Source organism: Elephantulus edwardii, unplaced genomic scaffold (genome assembly GCF_000299155.1).
Source record: "Elephantulus edwardii isolate Elephantulus edwardi_28Jun2011 unplaced genomic scaffold, EleEdw1.0 scaffold00020, whole genome shotgun sequence".
Taxonomy (NCBI): Eukaryota; Metazoa; Chordata; class Mammalia; order Macroscelidea; family Macroscelididae; genus Elephantulus; species Elephantulus edwardii.
In genome coordinates this window covers 19,676,173-19,688,143 of record NW_006399770.1, presented here as the reverse complement: position 1 = coordinate 19,688,143, position 11,971 = coordinate 19,676,173, and the positions used below count along the sequence as shown (strand labels likewise).

General features: G+C 33.7%; 1 protein-coding gene across 1 annotated transcript in view; it reads right to left on the bottom strand.

The window, feature by feature from the left end:
* The window catches only part of AMY2A (amylase, alpha 2A (pancreatic)), an 11,053-nt gene extending 1,506 nt beyond the window's left edge, over positions 1-9,547 (bottom strand). Inside the window, exons 1-9 of the mRNA XM_006882460.1 lie at positions 9,183-9,547; positions 8,677-8,823; positions 7,622-7,819; positions 5,980-6,210; positions 5,095-5,228; positions 4,061-4,183; positions 3,860-3,959; positions 992-1,110; positions 754-879 (exon numbers count right to left, since the gene is read on the bottom strand). Coding sequence (XP_006882522.1) covers positions 754-879; positions 992-1,110; positions 3,860-3,959; positions 4,061-4,183; positions 5,095-5,228; positions 5,980-6,210; positions 7,622-7,819; positions 8,677-8,823; positions 9,183-9,350 — 1,346 coding nt within the window. The 5' untranslated portion in view covers positions 9,351-9,547. The remainder of the gene's footprint in view (positions 1-753; positions 880-991; positions 1,111-3,859; positions 3,960-4,060; positions 4,184-5,094; positions 5,229-5,979; positions 6,211-7,621; positions 7,820-8,676; positions 8,824-9,182) is intronic.
* Between the last annotated feature and the right edge of the window lie 2,424 nt (positions 9,548-11,971).

Sequence of the window (11,971 nt, the reverse complement as noted above, 5' to 3'; positions counted from 1 at the left end):
GCATAACAACAACAACAACAATAAAAATTTTAAAAGCATATGCATAAAGACGTAAAGACACCCATCTTTATGCTTCTGCTTTTAAAATTATTGGGACAGAAAAGAAAATAGAGAAGTCCAGAAAGACCAAAAAACAAGAAGTGAAAGCAGTTAGAGAATGAGCTAGAAAAAGTCTTTCAATCCTGATACAATATTTTTTTAATCATTTGAAAAAATAGCATTATAAACAATGCCCTTCTAGAGTTTTTACACCTTTTCACTAACTACTTGTTCTATTTTGTTTAGGGTACAGTTATGTGCATGAACAAGTGTATTATGTAGCCAGATGACATGCAAGAGTATACAAAACAATCTTTAGTAATAAAAAAAGATAAAACTGAAACCCTTGGCCATTGGGTTTATTCTGACTCATACAGACTTATAGGACAAAGGAAAATTGTCCACAGGCTGTAATTGTTATAAAAGTAGACTAGTACATATTTATCCTGTCAGAAACTGCAAGGACAAAAACACCAGCATTTTGGTTAAGAACTAACCACTTGACTACTGTGCCAACAAGACTGAGTTATAACTAGGAGACAAGCAGAATAACACCATCTTCACTCTTTTTTTCTGATCTCTATTTTTTCCTTAACTTATTTTTTTTTCCTTAAACTATTTACTGAAAGAATTTTTGACGTATCAGGAAAAAAAGTTAACAGAAACAAAGAACAAACTTCTATACACAATTATTCTAAATTATTACCTACTTACCAGTCATCATTGTTAAAGACAATGAATCCTTTGTTCCCCCTGCCAAAAGCCACTTGGTTGCTTCCATTGTCCCACCAGTTTGTGAAAGGCTGACCATCAACTACATTACGGAAAGCAACCATGTTCCTACAAATAAATAAATAAGTGAATAAATAAATAACTATCCCAAGTGACATGGAATAGTTGAAAATAAACTTAAAGAAGTCTATTTAAGGCATATCTAAATAAAAATGCACACCTTATTTGACGCCAGCGATGTTCACAGACCCAGTCATTGCCACAAGTAGTATCTGGATTAATCGTAACTCTCTTAATTACTCCAGAATCATTTGGTGGACCAACCCAGTCATTAACATCCTTAATTAGGAAGGGGAAAAAAACCAAAAATACTCTCAGATTCTTCATATTGCATTTATTTGCCTCATTCTTTCAGCCCTCAGTCTAGCAAACCCAATCTCTCTTGTTGCTTATTTCTCTCTCTGCAGTGCCTATATTTAGGATTTATTTCCTTCGTATTTTTACATCCCTTTACCAAGTTCTCTCCCTCTCTTCTCATTCTCCATGATCTATTTCAAACAGGTTAACTCTTTTACTTTTTTAACCTTCAATATTTTTCTTATCTTAATTTCACTCTTTGGTTAGCAGTGCATAGTGGTTGAAAAGAAGAAAGTTTTAGTACAAGATATGTAAAATTAAAACATGGCATCTATCAATACTAACTAAAGAAACTTAATAAACACCATTCTTTTAAACCTTAGTTTCCTTATCTATACAATGAGGTTATTATTGGTTGTTATAAGCAACCATTGGATTAATCCATTCCTCACAGGGCCTTCTTCCTCTTTTTGACTGACTCTGCGTTACTAAGTCTGATGTCTTTCTTCAAGGATGAGCTCCTTTCTTAAAAACTGCCCAAAGTACCTGAGACAAAATAATCTCATGAATAATGTAGCTTACTTTACAGGTATTTTGAACATAGTAATTGGGGTTTTTTTGTTGTTGTTGGTTTTTTTTTTTAACATAGTAATTGTTAAACAAATATTCATTTCAGTCCTCTTTTTGGATAAATGTACTTATCTGTTTACCACAGTATCCTTTATCAAATGGGGAAAAATTAATATTGGCAGTTTCTTATTTGTACTTTCAAAATGAACTCGTAGAGAAAAAGAATTTTTTAAAAAAGAAACCACCAACAAATGAATGGCTAGAAAAACTATGCTATATTCACACAATGCAATCCTATGCAGCACTAAAGTATAAAAAACTCAGAAAATACTACAAACATGGGGGATCCAGGAGGACATTATGCTGAGTGAAATATCTCAGTCATAAAAGGATAAATACTGCATAACATCACTGTTGTGAAACAGAACTCTCATGGGGATTGGGAGGAAATTGACAAAAGGGGGCATAAATAATAAATACTGCATTGGAATAGATGAAGGAAATAACTGCTTAAAAGGAATATGTGATTAGGCATTATCTGTATGTCAACAGTGTAGAAAAAGAGGTGCATAGCAAAGTAGGCTGGGGAAGCAGTGGGGAGTAGGGAGAAAATCATGCAACAATGAGTAATGTGTTTTTCAAATATTGAAGGAAGGCTGTGTGAAAAAGGAAAAGGATACAGTATATGATGATTAAGGCTAGAAACAATATAAATTACAGGAAATTTTAAAAAAAATTGGTTCAGTATAAAGAGGTCTTCTAAATGTTGTTGTTGTTATGTGTCGTCGAGCCGTTTGCGACTCATAGCGACCCTATGTACGACAGCTCTAAACCCTGCTCTATTCTGTGCCAATCGCATTGCCTCTGACACACCCATCCCGATTGCCCCAGTCACTGAATCAATCCACCTCATAGAGGGTCTTCCCCTCCTGCGCTGTCCCTCCACCCTACCAAGCACAATGTCCCTCTCCAAGGACCTGTCTCTCCTTACAACATGCCCAAAGTATGTCAGACAAAGCCCCATAATCCTTGCCTCCAAGTAGCATTCTGGTTTAACCCTCTCCAGGATGAATCTGCTTGTTTTCTTGGCAGCCCATGGTACATTCAATACTCTTCTCCAGCACCACAGCTCAAAAGCATCAATTCTCCTTCTATCTTCCCTAGTCATTGTCCAACTCTCTGATGCATGACAAGTGATTGCAAAGACTATAGCCGTCTAAATATCAAAGCTAATAAAAGGATGAGTTGCTGTACAAAGTAGTGAGTTTCTCAAATTTAAAGAAATAAAGAACATAATAAATATCTGCCTAGTTTGTGGTAAAGAGGATTTTCTGCTTTAGGTATAAAGTTGTTCAGTGATGCTACTTCAGACATTTTTCTATTTATAAAAGAGATTCCAAATATCTTCAAAATCTTATTTCTTGGTTTACTGTAAAAATCACCAATATGTCAAATATGCTTCTCATTCCTCCCTGAAAATTTCTTTAATATTTTTAACAGAAAAATTATTCCTTATTTAATCTGTCTTGACTTATATGGATCATTTCTTTGCTTTGTGTTAAAAAAATATCTTCGCAATAGAATTTATCAGGTATTTACACTGCTCTTTCTGTGGGCTGGCACAGTAATTTTCTTTATAAATGTTAACTAACATAATATTCATATCAAACCTGATGATGTAGGTACCTCTGAAAAGTACATTTTAAAAATGTATTTGCATGAAACCATTCATATACATTGTGTTTCCTTCATATGCATTTTGTTTTATGCCATCATTAATAGCTACTGTGTTTTATATAATTGATTATTATTTATCTTCGGCTTATATCAATCCATCTCAAGTCTATATTGCACATTGCCTATTTCTACACCTCCCTCGATTCATCCACTGTAGTCTCTGCTGTTCTAGTGATTTCTCCCCTACAGTTTCTTAATTCACTGTAATTTACTCTTTTAAAAGCAGCTTGCACATTCTTAGACACCACAGACCATGGATTTTATTAATTCTTTATTATCTATTCTATGACTTAAATATGAGTCCCAGTCTTGAAACCAAGTTTAAAAAAAATTGAAAAAGACAAAAATGGAGCATCAATATGGAAGTGAAACAAAATTTCTGTCTCTTTCTTGAAAAGATCCTTTAAACAATTTAAAAACTTACCCTTCCATTCTCAAAATATCTTGGCCAACGGTAGCTTGACATCACTCTAGTAAATCCATAAGGATGAGCAAGCATAAATCCAACTGCCATTTTATACAATCTGAAAGTTCATTAGAAAATTATATTATCATAAGGGAAAGTGTGAATAATTTTTACTGTCATTGAAAGGTAAGTAAAAAAAGTGGGAAAATTGACTCCTACCTTGGGTCCCAGAATGTAAGTATAGATGCTCCACCAGCCCCATGCCCTCGCTGATTGTCATGGTTATCCACAAAGACAAGGGCTCTGTCAGAAGGCACCATACCCCAGCCCTCTCCCCAGTTCCTAATTGAAAAATAAAATACGACTGAGTGTGTACTACTTTTATAGTCTTATCTTCGCAATTAAGGTTCTGTGTAGGATTGTATACTAAATATAAACTACAAAGGCACATATATTAAGATGATCGACAATTACATTGTAGATATCACTACACTTGTATGTATCATCTACAATTACACTGTAGGTGTAATTACATTTATGTGCATTTGTATACATTTCTTGCATTCTTTTTATGATAGGAGTGCAAGATCTTGTTACAGAAAAGTTCTTTGAGAGATGTCAATTTAATACATTTCACATAGACTTGAGAAAGGTCTACAACCTTTTATCACATCACATCACAGCAGAAAGAATAACTAGGTTTAAATAAGGCTTCAGTACTGTGTTCTTGCATATTTTAATACATCAGTTTAATTAACTAACATGTAAATGTCATGCTATTGTACTGTTTTAAATGGTACAATTATTTTCTTAATAACCTGAACATAAAAGATTACATACAAATACTAAAAACAGCTTCACATTCTGCTGTCCAGTAGAAAGTAACTCATAGCTGGGCCTTCACTGGGTTTTCAAGAGGTTTTAAGTTGCATGGAAAGCCCATCTTTTCCCCAAGCAGCTGCTGAAGGATTCAAACTGCCAGACAGGCTATTCTAACTTAGCAACTCAACTTATACTATACACTGATTAACACCTGTAAGTTATATATTTTCTTGTTTCTAAACATATTTCCTTGTGACTGGCATAATGAAAACAAAACAATCAGAGTTTGGATAGCTACTTATTAATAATATTTGAATACTGGACTACTGGACAAGTGTCTATATGAAAGTTCAAGTGGATAACTCATACATAACTAAAATACATTTAGTAGGCCAGTGAAACACTCAAATAACAAATGATATCATATTTACTTTAAGTAAGCCATTTTTTCTCCATTCCATTTGCGTAGAACTGTGCCTAGTTTTGCACCATATTTAAATTCTGTCACACGACCATTTCCAAAGTATTCACTGCCTTTAATTGGCTCACCACCCAGATCAATTACCTAGTAAAAATGAAAAAAGGTTATCATTTCACATAAGAGCAGTAAGTTATTTTAGCCAGTAAATCACTGTACAAAATAAATTAGTCTAAGTTATTTATATTCTTTGAAATAGTCCAAATGGTTTCCTTCTACCAAAATTCTCCCTTATTTATTTATTTAGCTAGAATGTATGCTATAATATTAAAAGACAAATTGGGCCTGTGATCTTGTGAAAATGCTGATACAACTTAATCTTGTGTGTAAATTACAATAATAGCTAACACTATCTGCCCAGCAACATTTTTCAATCCTTGAAAATAATAATTAATTAATTAATTAAACGCTGCAAAGGAAACTACACTTAACCATTATCAATAACTCCTATCTTGATAGGCAAAAATTATTTTACAGAGAGATTAATTGGTAAACATCTCATCGATAATATCATCAATATCCAGACTGTGATAGATTATCTCCAGACAACAATTTTATTATTCTCTGTCTTCCATATCACGGTCTCTGGAGAAAGAGTGAAGTAAACAGTAAAGTCTACCGTCAAAATAAATTCTCTGCAATGCTACAATGCTTATGTTAAAGAGTTAGATGGGCAATCTTGGAGGAAATGGATAGAAAATGTAAAAAATATATAAATAAATCAACCATTATCCTGGATAATTCTTTAGCTATATATGTCATTTTCCATTTAATGAAATTACATATCTATTTTGAAAAGCATAATCACAGAAAGATAGATATAGGTATACAGATGTACCTCTTGATAAATGAAAGGTCTACTGCCTTCAGGAAACCAGTTGGTGTTCAGATTATGAAGTTTATCCATAACCGCTTTTATGTCTCCAGGCCACATATGCTTGGAAGCATCAAGTCTGAATCCTGCCACACCAATGTCAATGAGGTGGTTCATATATTCAGCAACTTTGGAACGTACATAATCTTTTTCCAGTGCCAGATCAAGAAGACCGACTAGACGACAATCTCTGACCTGTAAAGATAAAAAAATTTGCGATTGCTACATATAAAAGATCATCTTTTTCATCTGAGAATGCATTTGGGTTTTTGCTCAATGGTTTGTCAGTAGATATTTCTAGAATGCCTCCTTTGCATTAGTCACAAGGTTATGACCACTCTAGTATAGACACCAAAATTTTGTCTACCAAGAACATGGAGAACATAGAAAATAAAGTGGAGGATCTTTTTTAATTAAAAAGAAAAAAATAACTTCTTTTTTTATTGTTTTGTCTTTTAAGTCTGCTAGGCCAGGAAACTTTTTGTTTTCCTAGGGAACTGAAACTGATTTAAAACAGAATTCAATAAATTCTATGTAGGTATCAGAACACTTGGTTGTGCTCATGCAGAACTTGTACAAAGATTAAGAGGTATCCCTTTAAACAGAATAAGGCAATACTGCATCATGGCTTCCATCAGGAATGGTGGTCACTAGGGTGATATCCTTTTACCATACATAATCAATATATATGTTTATCAAATTATCTGAGAAAGTGGACTATACAAAGAACATAGCAGGGGCTAATCATTAACAACCTATTATACAGGTAACACAACATGGCTTGCTGTAAGTGAAGAATACATACTTCAATATGAATTGCACCTTAACATGGAGAAAACAAAATTCCTCACAAATGGGTCAATAAGAAACATCATGATAAATGGAGACAAGTTTGAGGTGGTAATAGGCTTCATTTTACCTGGACCCATTATTACTCTCCATGGAAGCAATGGGCAATAAATATAATAATATTTAAACTGGGAAAATTTACTGCATATATGCTCTTTAAAGTACTGAAGAGTAAATATGTCTCTTAGAGGACTAAAGAGTGTCTGACTCACACCATGGCATTTTCATTCTTTCATTTACATGCAAAAGCTGGGCAATGACTAAGGAAAACATAAGAATAATAGATAACTATAAATTATGATGTTGGTAAAACACACTGAATATGCTTTAGGGGTGCAAGAACTAACAAATCTGTCTGAGGAAAGGCAGCCAGAGTGTCCCTTAGAAGCAGGATATAGTGAGAATTCCTCTATAATATTCTAGACACATTGTCAGGAGGGACAAATTTCTAGAGAAGGCCATAATGCTTGGAAAAGTAAAGTGTCAATGAAAAGGAAGAGTAATCTCAATGAAATAAATTGAAACAGAGGCTGCAACAATGATCTTAAACATAGCAACAACTGTAAGAGTGGTGCAGGACTAGACAGTGCTTTCCTCTGTTGGGTCACTCTAGGTCCAAATGGAAAGACTTCATGGCACATAACAATAACAAGAGATAACTAAAGATACAGGTAAATTTTCAGATCAGTTTGTCTTATTTTTGGGTTTTGCTATTTTGTTTTGGTGGAGTTTTATTTTGTTCTGTTTTAGAACTTACCTGATAAATATCATTATAGTTATTAATCTCTCCATTTCCAGTTTTACATTTACCATCATTAAAATCCCAACCAGAATATGGGACAGCTGGAAAATCCCTATTTCCAGTGTTGTAGTAACTTCCACAAGTACTGCTTGTTCCTGAACCCATAGCATTTCCACACATGTGATTAATTACAGCATCCACATAAATACGGACCTGAAAAAAGAAGTTTTATTTCGGTTTTGCTTATAAAGAAAGGGGTAGAAAAGAACTACTAGTGATTGAAGGTTAAGCATATAAGAAAACCCAAAATAATTCTTTGGTATTTTGTAACTTATGTTCCATGAATACTAAAAATCAACTGTAAAGGGAAACTAATAGTAACTGAAGATGTACAGAGTCTATGGTAAATCTTCACAAGGCCTATAATTAGAAAGAACCAGAAGGTTCTGTACCTATGAAAATATACAAATCTTATCTTTTATTGGGACACAAGAATCAGTTGAGACAGTAGACATTATTTTGTACTGACATTTCATTGAGGCACCCTAAGAAAGAAGCAGCGAGGCTCTATTCTGTCCTTAGCATGCAAAAAGGCAAAGACTGGTCTTTCATTATACTCCTCATCAAAGATATAATAAAATAGTAATTTGTCATCAAGAAATATCCAAGGGGGGGGAAAACCAATGCAGATACAGGTCAAATAAATAACAGCAAATCTTGTAAGCAAATATGAAATTTATATGTAGAAAAATGTTGTCAAGAAATGTTTATAAGAATTAAAAATTAATATCATATGCTAAAATACACTCAGCTTTGAATCATGGCTTTCGTCTTCTTTAATAAATAATGGCACATATACAACATTTACAAATGTTGACCAAGATGCAATAATTAAATTTCTTCTCTAGATAAAGTGATATAAAAATATCAAACTGTAGACAATGTTCTATTTATGAAGAGAATGGAGGAAAAAATATTTTCCTATACAATATTTTTAACCTTTATTTTATACTAATTTACTTACAAAGTTCAGATATAATGTTTTTCAAAGGAGATGTCAATTTACTTACGCCAACATTGTTACATCTAGTCACCATGTCTCTGAAGTCATTTTCATTTCCAGATCTTGTGCATAACTTGTAGCTAATCGGTTGATACCTTTCCCACCAAGGTCTTGAAGGGCTATTAATCACAGCATTTTCATTTGGTGGAGATATCTACAAATAAAACAATCTTATTAAGTATTAAATTATGGCCTACTTTTATATTACTGGATATAATGAGAACTAAAAAAACATTAAAATTATTTTTTCTTAAGTTTTGCATATGCATCTACATTTTTAACAAACACTTGAAGCTATCAGTAGCAGCATATTGTGACGGCTCTACCTAAGCAATATATAAAAAATAAAACAGAAAGTTGTCAACAATATTGATTGTTTTCTTCCTCAGAAAACTGCCCCATCTAGAGTATTTGAGAAGTAAAAACTTGCTTTAGTTTCACAGATATGAATTGGATTAACATTTACTGCGAACATTAGAAACTTGGTCATCATATTAGATGCGAAGTACCCACCTGAACCCCTCCGAATCCTTTGGGAGCTAAATAGCGCTCACATTCAAGAGCAATATCATCCCAGCGCCACTCAAACAGATGGACTATAGCTGTTCGGCCATATTTGGTATGTGGGTTATACTGGGCCCAGCAGAGCCCAATGGCTGAAAGTAATAGAAGGAACTTCATTTTGCTTAGAAGTCAGCAGTGTTCTCTTCAGTAACTCTTTATATAGCCCTGTAATAAGTGTATTTTAAAAAGTAAATATTAGTATGAATAAATACCAAAATCCAATCTGTTCATAATCTAAAAAGAATTATCAGCAACAAGGTTAACAGGTGAAGAACATCCATAAAATCTCCCAGGAAAACTATTGAAATGACCTTCAAAATGTAATATTTTCTTACTGACAGAATATTAACGTTTTTGAGCACCTGGCATTAGACATTTGTAAACAGTCCTTATCCGTGTCCTTAACTAGATCTTGTTTCTCAGGTCCTTTCCTAATAGAAGAAAATTTATAATCAGAGCCAGTTCACAGTCAAAATATTACCTTACCTACTTGTTTGTTTTGTTTCCATTTAAAAAAGAAATATTCATTTGTTTTTCAGTCTCCATTTTTTTTAGTTATTTAAATTTCTGTATTTACATTTAAGAAGTTATTTGAAAGTTGAATGTCCATGTATTGGAAAAATAAATACCTTCTCCTTCAATAAAACCATATGTTTAATGTTTGCAACAGTAGGCTTTTCCCTCCTCCACAATCAAATAAGGGATTCTGGAGACTGAGTGGTAGGGAGCTATGCTAACAACTCAGAGGCAGGTGGTTGGAATCCACCAGTTGCTCCATAAAAGAAAGATGGTCAATCTCCTCTCATGTGATTTACAGCCTCTGGATCAGTGATGAGTCGGTTCTGACTAAACAACACAAGACAGTTCAAACACATTTTAAGCCTGATAAAATATTTTTTTAAAACCAATTTGAATTTCTTTTTTAATGTAAATTGAATTCTGTGAAAGAGAATAATTAAATGAGTGGGAAAGATGTAATTCCTCTATTTGTCTACTGTTTGCCAAGCACTGTGGATAATGTACACACTAAAAAAAGGGGGGAGATGGCTATATTATAAAAGTGAATAATATAACAATAAAAACTAAAAGACTGCATTACACTCACTATCATTGAGCCCATACCAACCCTCCATTGGGTTCTTATAGTCAGAGTTTTTTTACAAGAAAAGATTCCCATTTCTCCGCCAAATAGCAGATGTTAGATTCAAGATGCTGACATTTCATTTAGTATTCCAACAATTAACACATTATGACCAAAGATAAACTGATATAGCATTATAAACTAGGATGAAATTAGAGATTAATGAAATTGAAACCGCATTTCAGACTAAATAGTCAAGGAAAGGAGGAAATAATTTTCAGCAATGGCTTGAAGTAAATCAAAAAGAGCTCATTTTTTGAAAATCAGTGGTCAGGACCAGCTAACAATTTCTATTTTGTATGGCAGCTCTTTAAAACATAATCATGTTATAAAGCCATGTTGTTGTTGTTGCTATTGTTGTTGTGCACAATAGAGTTGGAACTAACCCATGGCTAACTCTCCAGCAGGTTCTTAGAGCTAGGAAATTGCCCATCTTTATCCTGCAGAGCAGAAGGTGGCCTCGAACAATGTACCTTCCGAATTGCAGCACAGTTTCCTGCCATTAGGCCACCAGACTATGATAAATCAAACACGTTTTATATACCCATTCTTCTTAAAGGTAAACTTCAGGTGTAATATTCCCAGCACCCAGCAAAAACACTGGGAAAATGGCTAATATACTCAAAAATAGTTACAACACAAATTTTTTGTAAAGTGCAAAGTATGGAGAAAGAGATTGGTGTAACATGGGCGATGTTCTTAAAGATTCTATTAATAAAGGCTGTCAAAACTTATGTAATACAATTCACTCTAGTCTTAACAAAAAATTTGTGATCATGAAAGAATTAAGGCTCAGAGAGCTTAAGTAAATTTTCTAAGCTCTGTGGTAAGAGATAAAGGTATACCCTGAAAATAGGTATAACTATTAGCCAATATTTTCCATATTAACACTAGTGCTTCTGATAGAATTTTAATATTGTGGGATGTGCTCAACACATTGTGCTAAGAAATCTGGAGGACCACAACTTGGCCAACTGACTGGAAGAGATCCATATTTGTTAGTACGCCAAAAAAAAAAAAATAGTGACCTGACAAAGTGCTGAAATTATAGAACAGTACCATTAATACTACACATAATGAATATTCTGCTTACAATGATCTAAAAATGACTGGAACAACACATCAACAAAGAACTACCAGAGGTGCAGGCTGGGTTTAGAAGAGGCAGTGGCACAAGGGATATTATAGCCACTGTTAAATGGACCTTGGCTGAAATCAGAGAGTTCCAGAGGGATATTTACCTGTGTTTTATTAACTATGCAAAAGCATATGACTTTGTGGATTACAACAAACTTCTAATTCTGAGAAGAATGGGAATCCCACAATATTTTATTATGCTTATGCAAAACCTATATTTGGACTGGAGGTACTTGTCAGAACAGAGAAAGGAAATACTGAATGGTTCAAAATTAGGAATTGTGTATACCGGGATGCATCCTATCCACCTTTTCAATTTAAATGCAGAACATAAGAGACATAAACGTAGATTATACACATGGATTTCACCTGATGGTATGCATAGGAATCAGATCGATTACATCTGTGGAAAAAACTGCTGGAGAAGCTCAATATCAGCTGTGAAAACTAGGCCAGGAGC